Source organism: Ipomoea nil, unplaced genomic scaffold, assembly GCF_001879475.1.
Source record: "Ipomoea nil cultivar Tokyo-kokei standard unplaced genomic scaffold, Asagao_1.1 scaffold1978, whole genome shotgun sequence".
NCBI classification, from domain to species: domain Eukaryota; kingdom Viridiplantae; phylum Streptophyta; class Magnoliopsida; order Solanales; family Convolvulaceae; genus Ipomoea; species Ipomoea nil.
In genome coordinates, this window is record NW_017618406.1 from 1,593,557 (window position 1) to 1,609,403 (window position 15,847).

Here is a 15,847-nt window from a genome sequence, read left to right on the forward strand (position 1 = left end):
TTCTAAGAGCAAAATACAACGTACACCCTTCGGATCCTTTGCTATGGAGATCGAAGGCCAACATGTCAAACGTGTGGAAGGGAATAATCAAGGCAGTTCCTCTGCTTGTCAAAGGCACTAGGATCGTAATCAGAAATGGCAAAAGGACTAAGTTTTGGATGGATGCATGGCTTGGTCACCGGCCTCTCTACGAGCTTTGCTCTCCTTGCTTACCACTGCCGGAACTCTACGCTTCTGTTGCAGACTACTGGCTTCTAGAGATTGGATGGGACTGGGAAAAATTGGCAGCAATCTTCCAGCTAGCCTCATAAGCCGTCTATCTGCTATTATTTTGAGCGAAGACACAGAGGATGAGGATTCCTGGGGCTGGGGGGACAACGGCTCTAATAAATTCTCAACAAAAGCTGCCTACGAGTTAAACACAGATTGTAGCCTGCCTATCACTAATCCAATCTGGAGCAGCATCCGGAGTCTCAAAATTCAAAGTAAAATTCTCACTTTTCTTTGGATGGCAAGGCACGACCGCATCATGACCAATGTTAACAGGAAAAAGCGTGGCCTTACGGACTCTGCAGTATGCTCGGCTTGTGGAAATAGTGAGGAAACAACAGAACACATACTCCGCTTCTGTCCAGAGACGAAACGGATCTGGCAAGACATCCTCCCGAGGCTAAAAAACGATCCAGGAACGACCTTTGATAAATGGTTCGATGACGGCATTAGAGGTCTGTCACCGGGTAATCGTATTCACACCTCACGTGTTTTCTTTGCAATTACAGCGTGGATGTTATGGATTTGGAGAAATGATAGGATATTCAACAACGTAAACACTGACATAAGGCAGAAGATCTTCCTTATCCATGCCAAAGTTGCTGAGGTTGGCAGAGCTTTTGGGAATATTGAGGGCATTCTGAATGGTGCAGCCCCTACCAAGTGGAAGCTTCTTAGATGGAATAAACCGCCATTGGGTTGGATCAAAATCAATATCAATGGGTGCTGCGACATTGCCACGTCCAGAGCCTCATGTGGAGGTTTGGCAAGAGATGACCAAGGCAAATGGATTAAGGGATTCACTCACGCCATCGGCCTATGTACACCAGAGGTGGCAGAAGCATGGGCTTTGCTTAAAGGAATTCAATTCACAAAGATGCTTGGGAGTTCTCAAACCTGCTTTGAAAGTGACTCAAAACACATTGTGGATGCCATTAACAATGGATATAAAGTCAGCAGTATTGCAGAGAATATTCTTCATGCATGCAAAAGGGAGCTTCAGTCGGCAGGCTCTTGGCACTTATCCCTCATTTCAAGAGATCAAAACCATCTGGCTGATAGTGTTGCTAAGCTTCATCCTGGCCTCCATCGGACGACAATCCTAGACAATCCCCCTGAGGATCTTATTAGTAGACTTGAAGACCATCAATTTGGCGTTCCGGTGTGGCGTCTTGCTGCCACTTAAACTTTGTACTTTTGGGTTACCCCCTTCCTTCTAGATTAAAAAAATAATGTTTTATATTAATCCTTTAAAATATATATACAGGAAACAAAATCGACTGCACAATCGGCCTAAAAAGCGGGCTAAACAGACCCAACCCAATGGGTTGAGTCAGTTTTGATAGCTCTAAATTTAAGGCTTTTATTTTCTACAGTATTAAATTTAAGGGGATATAAATTATATAATTTTATATTTTTGAAATATCACTTGGTATTCCAAGCATTGAAATTTACACATTTCAATGAAATTTAAGAGCAAAAGAAAGTATGGAGGCCAAAGGTACGCTGCATGGCAACATAACTCTCCATGTCTTTGTCGTTATGGTGTTCTTGACAACAGGTGTTCCCACCATATGACAAGAAATAGGGGATTTCTCAAAAAATATCTCTAAAGAGTATGTTGGTCAAGTCACATTCAGTGACAGTGAAAAAAGAAGAATATTCATTGGGCAAGTAAAACTAAAAGCTCTTTATGATGCTAGATTTGAGAACTTCAGCACAAACATGGTTTGTGCACTTTGAAATGATTTTTGGAGTAATTTTTTGTGTAAATTATGCTTTACTCTTTTTTTTTTCTTGAAAGTTTGTTATATATAAAGATGAAGAAGTTTTTTAACCATATTTATGGTTTATTAGTGATGTAAGATTTTTAGAAGAATGATGATGAATTTTTTGGAAAAAAAATGACTCAAATATGAACAAACAAATGTGTATTTCTAAAATTATGACACTGTTGAAAGTTGGACAAAAATATGAAAAACACATTTGGGAGATGTGTTTGATGTCAGAATTGGTCAAACACAAACGTAATTTGCGTTTGTGTGTTTTTTATTTATTTATTAAATTTGGTCGTCGGCAACTAGCAGCTTCTCCGCCGGCGACACCGGTCACCGGTTTCTCTAGCGAAGGAGAAGGCCACTGGTTGCCTTCTCCTTCGTTGGAGAAGCCATCGACTCGCCGATTTCTCCAGCGAAGGAGAAGGCCACCTCCTTCGTAGGAGTCGCCGGTGGAGAAGCCGCTGGTTGCTGGTGACCAAATTTAAAAAAAAAAAAAAAAAAAAAAAAAAAAAAAAAAAAAAAACAACCACAAACGCAAGTGGGACTTGTGTTTGTGTTTGACCAATTCTGACATCAAACGCATCTCCCAAATGTGTTTTTCATATTTTTGTCCAACTTTCACCAGCGTCATAATTTTGGAAATACACATTTGTTTGTTCATATTTCAGTCATTTTTCTGAATTTTTTGAGGAAGAAATTGAGCTAATCAAAGAAGATTATAGGCTATTTCTTGATCCTCGTATAGATGACACTGGAATTCAAGACTCTCAAGCTGCTAATACACAGTCAGATTCCAAGTATTCTCCTTCCAACATCGCACTAGCGTTTTGAGGTGTCTATGGGTAATCTTCTTACTGTTTTGGGTTATGCATACTTAATTTTTGCTACATGTCTTTTCTAGGGTACTATCGCTATCTTATGTGGGTAGTAGTAAAGTAGATATCTGGGTCTTTGCAAGCTTGTGGACAAAGTGACAATTTGTTTTGGTACTCAAAGTGATAACATTCTAGCATATATATCAAAATGATGTAAACACTCTTGTCAAAATTGGTCAGCAATCTACACAAGTCAAATACATCTCCATCCCAAAAACACACCCATATCACTCTTGGTGCTAAGCTATCTTGCTATTATCTTTGCACTGATAAGGACTTATAGTACTGCATGTGTATTTCTGGCTTCCCACATATGGTGGCCTTATTGCTCACGATAAAGATATTTGCAAGATCTTAATTAGGTGTGTATGACAGAATCGTAGGATATTTACCTTTGGTCTATGTTAATCAAAAGAGGGAGAAGTGTGACAATTCAGGGGGGAGCATTGAGTACTTTGTACTGAAAATTTTGTAAGAATTTTGTGTGAATCATGTCTTGGTTTGAGGGAGAGAACATTTGTAAAATCTCAGAGGGACACATGTACATATTTAGGGGAAGTTGTGTTGCTGTGATGAGAACTGATAGAATTATGTTGAATAAACTTGTAATTACAACTGTATAGACAAGGGGAATATATACAAGAGAAATCATAGGGAGACTATGATAGGTAGTCATATAATGACTCAAATACAAAGAGTCCTAATACTCACCCTCAAGCACATGGTAAACTTGTAACTTGTAGTTTGTCTCTAAGAAAAGAAAATCTAGGACTAGGCAATGCTTTGGTAAATATGTCTACAAGTTGATCTTTTGTTGAGATGAAATTGACTTGAATTTCTCTACCAGCAACTCTATCTCGCACAAAGTGATAATCTATCTCCACATGTTTGGTGCGTGCATGAAAGATGGGGTTGGCACACATATATGTAACTTCAGGATTATCACACCATAATTTGGGAATCGAAATACCTGGGACGTGAATCTCTCGTAGAAGGGACATGATCCAAATTACCTTAGCACACACACCTGTTAGAGCTTTATAATTTTATGTTGTACTTTTGTGCAAAAACTCAAGAAATTCGAGTTAGACATAATTTGTACTTTGTTGGAAAGTATAATTATTACAAAATATAAATGTTTGATATTAATTTGATAAATTTTAGAGATTTTGAGATAATATTTATGCATAATTTGGTACAATTGTCAGATGTTCTTTGCACAAAGTTTTTAAACTTTCGATATAATTATCACAAAATACATTTAGCTTTTTTTTTTTTTTTTCAGCAAAAAAAATGGTAGAGTGTGTAGTATACAAGCTACTTAGGTAAAGCTTAGTCCGACTTACGGCTTAGTTGGGGCCAATTGTATTTAATATAAAATTGCTAGAAAACAATTATATTTAAACTTTTAATTTTTTTAATTTAATACAAAACTTTGGTAGAGTTCCGTGCTAAAGAAAGAATTTTTTTTTTTTTAGTATTACTGACTCTATTACAATTTAGTATACTAGAACTCGAATCAATGATCTCCCATTTAAAATAGTCACTTCATGCAACTAGAACACAAGGTCTTTGGTTAAAAATGTAATTAATTATAAAAAATGTAAGCTGTTTTGTCCCTTAATTCACTATTTCACTCTACACGTAATATAATACCAAGAACAAACAATTAATTCACCTTAAACCCAACTACGTACATTCAAACCTAACTACAGTTAAAAGTTGTGATAGTACATTCAAGCCATTACACAAACCAATCACACAAACCATTACACAATACAGAACTTACGTACTAAGGAAACGGCATAAAATTAAGATTACTTTTATGTAAAAAAATTCTGCTTTTGAGGCACGAGGGAAACGTAAAAGTTCCTGCATAATTTTAAATTCTTCATTAGAGCGAATCCAACCTCGAACAATGACAACCTTCTTAATTCCTAGAAAAAAAAAGCAAGTAACACTTTAATAGACTGCATTTCAGGCCTCCACCCATTAAAATGGCTAAACTTCAAAGTGCGAAGCATTTTCAATGTTCGAGCCACACTGCTGAGTTCCTCCATAAGCACAAAATCCTCTGGATTTAACTTCAAATACTAATAACAGAACATAAACATAAATAAGCAATTAGTTCATAATACATAACAAATTTGCATTAAGAAATGCAACAATAATGGAATCAACCAGAATTTTATGGAACGTATCCATACATATAAAAATGAAGATTACCTGTAGACCCCATATATCAAGTTCGCATAATTTTGGGCATGCTTGCAGCAGATGTATGAATGCAGAATTATTTATATTTTTTGGCGGAAAGCTATAACTTGATATATGTAGCTTGAGGAGTTCAATGTTTAGTGTAGGTGCATTTCCCACTCTAGTAAGTTCTTCAATAAACATCTTGGAAATCAAGAGAAAATGCAATTAGATCAGTTCCTAAAAAATATTTTATAAAAACAGAATTAAACAAAAAAAGAGTCAGGCCAATTTACCTCAAAGCAACAAGTGGAACAATCCAAATTAAGACTTGATATAGTTCTCAAGTCCAAGTTAGGTGGCAGAACACCAAATCCTTTGTAATAAAAACAAAAAAACTTTGGCCAGGATGATTTTCAAACTACCAAGTTTTGGTGCAACAATGTTAAAATGAAATATGAAAGTGCATTCGACAAATGAGAGATCCTCAAGCATAGGAAGATAAACAACATAATCCGAACAATTTCTAGGCTTAAAGTTAACAAGGTCAAGACAAAGTGATGTAACATTCAGAAGTACAAGAGAGGCATTCATTAGTTCAACAGAGACATTAAAAAGTTTCAATCTCTTCAGCGTTGGGCAAGAAAATATGCAATTCGGCACCCTCCATCTTGTTTCTATATCTATACTACAAGAAATGTCAATTTCTTCAACACCATTCTGGGTGAGAAGAAGAAACCATTGATTCAAGTTGTCCGACATCAAATTAGCTATATACTCATAATCAAATTCTTCAAGGAAATGGGATACAGAATTACAGATACATCTCCGCAAAAGCAGAAGATAATTTTCTGAATAGGTCCATTGTGTTGAATGAGAATTTTGTTGATTACTTCAAAAATATGAGATTCCAACCTCCCACCTCCAGCATAGGGATATTTAAGACATATGTAATCAAAGAAATCAGGGTCAAAGTTAAGCTTTGTCAAACTAAACCATATATCCTTCCAAATGGAAGATAAAATTGTAGTTCTAGCAACTTCTTGAATCGACAAAAATCCCAAAATATTGTCAAAGTATATCAGCTGGGAGTTCACTAATTCTGTCTCTTTCTGCCATAATTCATATAACTGTGACAAACAAATATTGGAAAACGAAGAAATTAGAACATAGTTCTATAATATGAATTCAAAACAAACCTATTTTTGACATTCAAATTTTGTAGACCTATAACCACTAATTTAATCTGCAAAATATAATTTATAAAGCAGAGAACACTTAGATCCAACTACTAGCTAATACAATCTGTGATTGCACCCAAACTCAAATTATTGAAAGATGCAACTTCAACATTCCTACACTACGCCACATCACTTAGCAGTAAATTAAAAGATAAAATTAAAAAAGGAAACTTAAGGACTGGGAATAAACGGAGAAAGAAAATGGCTACTCTTCTGCAGTTCTGCGTACGCCGTACAGAGAAAGAAAATCGATGATGGAGTGAGGGAGGGAGGGAGCGTTCCATAGATTTCAACGAAGAAGAAGAAGACTTACCCAAATTCGCAGATTCGCAGGGGAGGGAGGGAGTGTTCTGCTGGATTCTGGAATCTGGAATGCTGGTCGCTACATTTAGGAATTAGGAATTAGGAATAGGGATTAGGGTTTTACTGTCTGTTTTAGTTGAATTTTGCATTTTTGCATTCGCCCATAAAATTTGTACATGACTTGTCAAGATAAATAGATTATTGTGGGATCTTGGTATATATTGCTTCCATTTTAATGAAATTGTAACTTTTTAAAAGGTCCAATAAATTAATTCATTTATATATAAACTCCCACAACCTCCTACTTAAGGGAATAAACTTGGTGTCATTAAACCACAAAGTCTTGGCGAGTTGAATTATTTAAAATAGAACAAATTGCAATTTTGGTCCTGTGACTATTAGGGTGCTGATAATTTGAGTACGTGACTTTCAAAACTCCCAATTTAAACCTTTAACTATGCAATTATTAGCAGATTTGGTCCTCCCGGCCAAATTGCCGGCCAATTTTGACCGGAAAAACATTTAATGTTTCGAATTAATTTCTGATGAGGGTAAAAACGTCATTGCTAGTGTATTTCACCACCGAAGTGACGGCGGCGAGCTCCGTGTCCGTGAGTTTGTTGTACACCAACTCGAACTCCTGCACGATTTCATTGATTAGCTCGATGCGGTCCATGTCCACGAGGATGTTGAGGAAGTTGACCACGTGCGGCTGGAGCTCAGACGACTTGGCGATCTCGGCAAATACCTCCCGCTTCTTCTCATCGCTCATGATAGGGTTAGTGAAGAAATCGAACACCGATTCCTCCGTGAAGACTTTCTCGATCTTCTCCAAGTCGCCCGTGGTTGTCTCCATAGTTCCGTTCGACTTGGCGACGACGCAGAACGCGACGGCGTAGCTTTCTGCAGGCGAGTCAACCATTTTGGCACCAAACACCCCGCCGCGAGAGAGTTTCTTCGAGGGGGCCCTGACGTTGAACTTCGGAAGCTTAAGGCCTCCGGAGAATGAGAGCTTCGCCGTTGGCGAGACGATGATTTGAGTCGACGGCGGGGAGCGCGACTGGATCACTGGAATGTGGTCGGAGTTTGTTGCAAAGCGCGACTGGAATGTGATCAGAGCGCGACTGGAATGTGATGATTAGTGGAAGAGTTTTGAGTGGGATTTGAAGGTGAGGAATGAGGAGCAATGGTTTTTTGATGGGAACGGAAGGTTCTCTACTGTCCCCCAAATAAATACACTAGCAATGATGTTTTTACCCTCATCAGAAATTAATTCGAAACATTAAATGTTTTTCCGGCCAAAATTGGCCGGTAATTTGACCGGGAAGACCAAATCTGCTAATAATTGCATAGTTAAAGGTTTAAATTGAGAGTTTTGAAAGTCACGTACTCAAATTATCAGTACCCTAATAGTCACAGGACCAAAAGTGCAATTTGTTGTTTAAAATATTTCAATTAGAGTTTAATGATATTATATATATATATATATATATATATATATATATATATATATATAATTAAATTCCCGTGCGGTTGTGCGATGAGTAGTGTGCGTGAGTTTTGTATAGGGGTGGGCACTTCAGTTCGGTTTATCCGAGTCGAACCGAACCGAATCGAACTAGTAATAGAAACTCGAACGGTTCGGGATTTTGTAATCCAAACGGTTTAGTACCAAATTGAACCGAAACCATACGGTTTGGCAAAAATCGAACCGAACCGAATGCTATATAAATTTTTTAATAAATAATAATAATAATAATAATAATAATAATAATAATAATAATAATAATAATAATAATAAGTAAATCCAAGTTCCTTGATGCTTGCTCCGCCGTTCAGCAATCGTTATGCTATGGAACCGTGTTCACCATCCATGGTAAACACGGTCCCAACGGTAACAGTGCACCGTTATCTTTTTTTTTTTTTTTTCCTTAATTAATCGCGCGACTTTTCTTATTCATTTTCACATTTTGCGGTTTCACTTCCTCATCGTGCAAGCTTCTTCAACATAACCTCATAAAAATAAAATTCATAATTTCATAACTGCACATTCATAATTGCATGGATTTATGAATGTGCAGTTATGAAATTATGAATTTTTTGTTATGAGGTTATGAATTTTCTGTTATGAGATTATGAATTTACAGCAAATTCATAATCTCATAACAGAAAAATCATAATTTAATAAATGTTTTTCTTTTATGCGATTATGAATTTTCTATTATGAGATTATGAATTTACAATACATTCATAATCTCATAACAGAAAATTCATAATCTAACCAAACGCGCGCCATTAACACCACATTAGCTAAAAAAAAATTTCCATAAAAACGGCGCCGTTTGGACCCGTGTTCACCATGAATGGTGAACACGTTTCCAAGGCATAATTTGCAGCCGTTCAGTTTTCATTCTTACTGGTACCGAACCTTAAAATTTTTATTTTATTTATTTATAGCTTGTTTTCTACATTGCACTTTTGTTGTTTGTCGCAATTGTTCTTTACCTCACAATTATATCTAACTTGAGTTATATTTACAATATTCAGTATTTTTCTTACTTTCATGTTTTTCTATAAATTTAATGTGCTTTACAGTCATTCTAATTTTGATTTCCAGTGCACTATAATTATTTTCTAGTACTGGAATATATTTCGAGTGCACTAGCAATGACAGATTGTGTCCAAAAATTAACAATATAGTAATTGACACTTGTTCTTTTAATATCAACTATACAGATAGATGATTATTCATCTTATCAATAAAAATATTCCAACTGAACCAACTGAAGAGTCGGTTTTGCAAAAACGTTAACTGATGTTTGGTAATTAGTACTTAGTATTGTGTTTGAACTTTGGATTGTTATTTTGTTGTATAATGTTTAGAGTTTGAATTTGGATTATGTGAATATGTATTGTTTGGTAGTATGTTCGAAAAATTAGGAAATGTTGAAATTTGGAGATCTTAAATCGAATCGAACACCGAACCGAATTAAATCTGAACCGAAACCGAACCATTTCAAACCGAACCGAAACCAAACCGAACCCTAATGTTAAACCGAATGGTTTAACTTTTTTAAAATCAAAAAATCGAAACCGAAACCCGAAACGCCCACATCTAGTTTTGTACTTAAGATGCGTGAAGCTTGTGCTTAAGCTGCGTGAGTTTTGTGCTTAAGGTGCGTGGGTGTATACTCAATGTGAGTAGTTGTGTGAAACTTAAGTTGCATGAGTTGTCTTTTAGATGATAACAAAGACATGGCCCAATTGCTAAGAAATGGAGTCAGAATCAACAGCCTGAAGCTCTATTATTGGGAACTACGGGCTCAAATGCAATTATCCCAATCGTGCCTAATCTTCGAAGGCTTAGTTCCATCAGAAGTGGAAGCTTTGTTAGCAACTATTTAAATGATGATGTGGAAGATCTGGAGATGTTGCTGGAGGTTTACTTCATGCAGTTGGAAGTAGGTATGACCACGGTTTCGGTTTCAGTTCAAAACCGTCGGTTCCGGTTCTGAAAATGATCGAATCAAAATCGAAACCTTAATATACAGTTCCGGTTCTGGTTCTTGAACTGACGGTTCCGGTTAGAACTGTCAGTTCTAACCGTGATTTTTTTTTTATTTTTTTAATAAAATTAATGTATGGTTGTGTTACACGCCAGCAAAGCCTGGCCCAAAGGCCAAGGCTTGGCCTTTGCGCCAGGCCAACTGGCGAAAGTGGCCAGTAGGCCACTGGCCTAGTGGCCTACTGGCCATTTTTTTTAAATAGCCAAACTTTGGCAGTTTGGCAAGTTTTTGATTTTTTTTTTTAGAATTTCACGGTTTCAAACCGGAACTGGCGGATCCGGTTTCTTAATTACCAAAACCTTAACCGAAACCAGAACCTTACGGACGATTCAGTTTCAATTCCGGTTGTACAGTGCACGGTTACGGTTCGAATCTCCGATTCGAACCGAACCGTGGTCACCCCTAGTTGGAAGACACCCGTAATAAGATATTATCTAGCAGCAATAGATATGTAGTTCTCTGTAATTATTATCTCAGGTGCGTGAGTTTTGTACTTAAGGTGCGTGAGTCTTGTGTTTATGATGCGTGAGTCTTGTGCTTAAGGTGCGTGAGTTTGTGTTTAATGTGAGTAGTTGTTGAAACTTAAGGTGCATGTGTTTTGTGCTTTAAGGTGCGTGAGTTTTGTGCTTAAGATGCGTGAGTTTTGTGCTTAAGGTGCGTGTGTTTATGTTCTGAATGTGTTTTGTTTGTGTGCTTAATGTGCTTCCAACCACACGGGAAGCCCTCACCCGCACCTGATTCCTTTTATATATATATATATATATATATATATATATATATATATATATATATATTAATTATTTGTATAAAATGAAAAAGAAAAAAATTAAGGATTTAAAATTTTAAATTAGGTCTACATGAAAAGGTGGACTTGGTCAATGGTATAACTACTGTATAAAAATAATCATTATTGTGTGGATCATGCTCCACATAAGTTGTGTGGATCATATTTTGTATACTATAAAATAATGTACATTTAGTACACAAATAATATACTTTTAGTATATATTAAAAATGTACATTATGTTCAGAGAAAGTACATTATTTGAATATTAAAATATATTATTTCTTTCCAAAAAATACATTATTTTATTTAATGTATATTAAAAATGTACTTTCTTTTATCGTTTATACAACATTGGTCTTGTTTGGCAATCAGCGGTTAGCGGTTAGCGTTTGCGGATTGTATTAGCGGTTAGCGTTTGCGGATTGTATTAGCGGTTAGCAAATAACGGATTATATTAGCGGGTTTGACCAGCAGATTGTATCAGCGGTTTGTAAAAAGATGTTTGGTAGAATTAGTTGTTTAGATTAGCGGTTAACATGTAAAATGACCAAAAGGGTATACATATAATAATAATATAATATAATATAATATAATATAATAATAATAATAATTTTTGAAATAATAATAATAATAAGAAGAAAAAAAAAATCAAAAATGATGTGGGATAAGAATCCAACATCGATAGTTTAGAAAATAAATGGCGTTGAGCTCCCTTTTGTTGAGCTCCCTTATAAAAGGGAGCTCAACGCCATTCAGTTTCTCTTGCCCATCCCACATCGGATGGGCAAGAGAACAGAAGCGTGAGGCTTCTTTATTTAAAGAAGCCTCAGGCTTCTTACAAGTTAGTTTAATTTTTTATTTATTTTTTAATATATAAAATGGAGGGTGTTTTGGGGAAGGATTTTCCTTCCCCAAAATGCTAACCCCAAATGCTGCTCTTAGCAGCATTTGGGATTTCAGTGGTTTGGAGCAAACCGCTGCTCCAAATCGTTGAGTAGTCAAACATGGTTTTTGGCGTTTTGATGGAAGTCAAAACGTCAAAATGGTAGATCCGTCAAAAATTTGACAGATTCGCCATTAACCAAACAAGGTCATTATGTGGACCATAGTTTACACAATAATTTGTCGTATAAAGGAGCTTTGTATAATAATTTAATTAGGTCCTCTTTAGAATATTTATTATCTTAGCATTGGCTCCTAAGTCCTAATACTAATTGTATTATTAATTTATTTTGTGAATAAATAGGAATGCTCCATATAAAATGAGACTCCACAAATTATTTGTGCTTTCGGAGGTGCACATACTCAATTCTTATCCCAAAGGTTGAATCCCCAACCCTAAGGACCCTCCAGACTCCGACCCGACAGAGCATGTGAGAGGATGTAAATCACGGTGACTCAATGGGTTAGTAGATAGGGCTAAATGCCGGTGCGCACAAGGAATCTGCCCACTTTAGACATAATTCCCACACTGTCGCCGCCAAAGTTCGAACCTTGGTCTCTTATCCCAAATACTGCCCAGTAAACCATTGAGCTAAGCCCGTGTGGGACACATACTCAATTCTTAAAACTGTGGGTGGCACGCCAAGTCGCCAAGTTATGGCAAATTACATCGTGCATCGTGGTGCATAATCGATTATGCACCGCGCATGAAAACGACGTCGTTTTGTTTAATGAAAAGAAACGACAATCGTTTCCCGCCGTTCCGCACCCTTCTGCAAAAAGTAACTCTGTTATTCAGTTTCATTTTGTATACACTGTAGTTTCAGTTCAACACAACTACAACTTCATTTCGATATAACTATAGTTTCATTCGATATTTATAGACTCAAATATGTGAAAATGTTATTTAATTTTATTTTATATATACTATAATTTTATTAAAATACAACTACATGATCATTTTGATATAATTACAGCTTCATTGTACAATATACACTCAAATATGTGAAATGTTATTCAGTTTCATTTCACCGCAACAACAATTTTATTTTGATATAACTGCAATTTCATTTGATAATATAAAAATAATACGTGAGGCAGTGTCGGTTTAAATATACTGTAGTGTCAGTTAGTAATTAACATACAAAAAAAATGCGAGCTCCGTTAAAACTAACGGCGCGCCGTGCACCGCGGCCCACGATATAACGACACCCAAGTTATGCCTAGACTTCCTATCCATGCAAATAATTTGTTATTTCAGAGATGCACGAGGGAAGTAATTAATTTTTAATTGTGTTTTATATTATGAATTTATGTGTTTTGTGTTATGAGTTTCTGTGTCTTGTGTTGTGAAATTCTATGCTTATGAACACAAATTAATAAGTAAATATATAACATGAGTATGTGTCTTGTGTTATGATTTTTTGTATCTTGTGTTATTAAATTCTGTACTTTACGAGTATGAATTATGTATCTCATCATTTCAATTCAGGGTCCATAATGCAATATGTCTGTGATGTGATTTTTGTATTTTGTATTATAAAATTATATACGTTACAAGTATGAGTACATGATATAATTTGCCAAAAAAAGAATAATGCCTCGCAGTATTCTGTTCTTCCAAACGCAAAACATCTAGGCAGAGTAGACAGTAGAGAAGGCAAGGGTTTCTAACACTTTTTCCCTAATCTATTATTTCCCAAATTAAACCAAATTTCTGTTGTTTCCAAAACCTTGTGGGCTAAATTGGAATGCAAATCGAGCGATTTTAACTTCAGTTTCCAGTTTAATGGCGAGTCGTCAGAGAAAATCCGAAGAGGATGCAGGAAGGGACGTAATAAGTGAACTGCCAGTGGAAGTGAAAGAAATGATTTTGGAGTGTTTGCCTACTCGAGACGTAGCCAGAACTGCTTTGCTCTCTACTCACTGGAATGAGGTTTGGTTGCGGCATGGGCGTCTTGTGTTTGATAAGGACTTCTTGGAATGCCTCTCAAAGTACGAAGGTGAGAAAGGTATGGCTCTGATTAACACAATAAATGATATTCTCATGCTTCGTACTGGACCCATTAAAAAATTTACTCTACAAGTTCACCGCACATCGGATCCTCAGCCCCAGCAGTGTGATTTAGATCGGTGGTGTCGTTTTCTTTTGAGAAATGGTGTACAGGAACTTAACTTGTATATTTCGCATAACCATAAGCTTCCATCTTGTATATTCTTGTGCCGGACAATCAAGCAACTAACTCTGGGTGGTTTCATTTTCGATTTGCCTGTCCCTAGTTGTATATTTCCCAGCGTAACTTCATTATTTTTGGAGAATGTTGAATTTAGTGATAATGTTAAAGAAATTGTCTACAGTGTTCCTAATCTTGAGGAGCTGATTTTCTGTGGTTGTAAAGGGATTACTAATTTTGAGATCAGTAGTACAAAACTTGAAAGATATATTGTTATTGGCTCTCTGTTTTGGATGAAGCTTGATGAATCTAGATGGTTCACGCGTTGTTTGAAAACAATTAAGACCCTTATCGTGGGTGCCCGTTTTTTGCTGGTGAGAATCTCTACTTGTCTTTTGCATTCTCTTTATGCAAATGGATTGATTATTAGGATTGAAACATTTCTTTCAATGCTCATATAATCTTTTTTCTTTTTTAAGTGTAAAGATGCAGAAATAGCGACAGTGACATTCCCTACAGCAATAAATTTGCAAGTGATTGAGTTGTATGATTTAAGTGTTTCATGTGCAGCGCAGTTTGCCTTTGTTTTGCAGTTGCTTCAAAATTCCCCCAACTTATGCCAGTTGAAGATTATGGCATTGGATTGTGTAAGACACTTGAAACCTAGGGACTTTTGCACTTGAAACCTAGGGACTATATATTTTGCAGTTGTTTTCTTTTACTTATTAATTTCCTCATGGTTATGGTTGTGTTGTAGCTATGTTCTTGTGATTTAACAACGGGCACACGACTTTTGGAGGAACAATACAACTGCATTATTAAGCAAGATCTGAAGATTCTTAACACAATCATAATTGTCGGGTTTAGTGGAGTTACACTTGAAATGCTTTTTGTGAAAATGCTGCTCTCGAAATCTCCTACACTAGAGAGAGTTGCTATTATGGAATATGTTGATACTGATATAGAAGATACCTCCGAAGATGTCAATAGCTGGTGAAAGGAATTGTTGTGTTTTCCTCGCGCATCTCCGGAAGCACAACTTGTTTGCAGTGAAATTGACGACTCAGTGTTCGAACTATTTGATTATATGTGGTTTTAGCCTTAGCTTGTAGGAATTTAGTATGATGAGGCTCCATGGGTTAAGTTTGGATGCAACCTAGAAATGTAATCAATGGTTGTGGTGGAAGTTGAAACCTTGTACCCAAGTATTATGTTGTAATTAAAGTATTTTGAATCTATAAGCACTAGATTCCAAGAATATGATGTTCTTATGATCTTTTTACTTATGTTAATTATACTAGATTTTACCTATGCAGGTCTTTTTTATGACTTCATTCAGAACTACTCCAAGCATGTTTCAAACTCATTTGTAGTGTGTAGGATACCAATATTAGGACTAGTATTATGACTACATAGAGTCCTAAAAGTAGTCCTAATAACCAAACTTGTTTAATATAGAGTAAATACCCAAAATGAAGGTGCATGGCCGCCGCTCTACCCTCTTCGTCTCAAAAATTACATATATATTCTCAGAGATAACGGTCAACAAACGGTCAAATAGACGGAGGACTTAATTGGGTCACAATTGAAAAGTTAAGGACTTAATTGGTTGAAATCAATAGTCGAGGACCAATTTGTGAATTTAGCTATAGTCGATGGACCATTTTGGGTATTTACTCTTTAATATATTCCAAAACAACTTTAAAAACGACACT

At 36.1% G+C, this 15,847-nt stretch overlaps 1 protein-coding gene, 1 long non-coding RNA gene and 1 pseudogene across 2 annotated transcripts; 1 reads left to right on the forward strand and 2 right to left on the reverse strand.

Annotated features, from left to right (window-relative positions):
* Positions 1 to 4,680: 4,680 nt before the first annotated feature.
* Positions 4,681 to 6,196, reverse strand: LOC109147256. The gene is made up of 3 exons (XR_002048603.1): positions 5,416 to 6,196; positions 5,150 to 5,323; positions 4,681 to 5,016 (listed from the first exon to the last, which is right to left on the reverse strand). It is a non-coding gene; the product is annotated as an uncharacterized LOC109147256 (long non-coding RNA).
* A 1,002-nt stretch (positions 6,197 to 7,198) lies between these two features.
* LOC109147215 lies at positions 7,199 to 10,418 on the reverse strand (annotated as a pseudogene).
* A 3,160-nt stretch (positions 10,419 to 13,578) lies between these two features.
* LOC109147245 (F-box/FBD/LRR-repeat protein At1g13570-like) lies at positions 13,579 to 15,370 on the forward strand. Its single transcript, XM_019294890.1, has 3 exons — positions 13,579 to 14,506; positions 14,612 to 14,779; positions 14,890 to 15,370. The coding sequence occupies exons 1-3, from the start codon at positions 13,748 to 13,750 to the stop codon at positions 15,127 to 15,129; spliced, it is 1,167 nt and encodes a 388-aa protein (XP_019150435.1). The 5' UTR covers positions 13,579 to 13,747; the 3' UTR covers positions 15,130 to 15,370.
* Positions 15,371 to 15,847: the final 477 nt, after the last annotated feature.

What these genes read in the sequence shown, in the direction of transcription:
- LOC109147245 (XM_019294890.1), top strand. Translation starts at nt 13,748, where the DNA reads ATGGCGAGTCGTCAGAGAAAATCCGAAGAGGATGCAGGAAGGGACGTA. An exon ending in TGGGTGCCCGTTTTTTGCTG is followed by an intron (nt 14,507 to 14,611) that starts GTGAGAATCTCT and finishes TTCTTTTTTAAG; the next exon opens with TGTAAAGATGCAGAAATAGC. An exon ending in AGATTATGGCATTGGATTGT is followed by an intron (nt 14,780 to 14,889) that starts GTAAGACACTTG and finishes GTTGTGTTGTAG; the next exon opens with CTATGTTCTTGTGATTTAAC.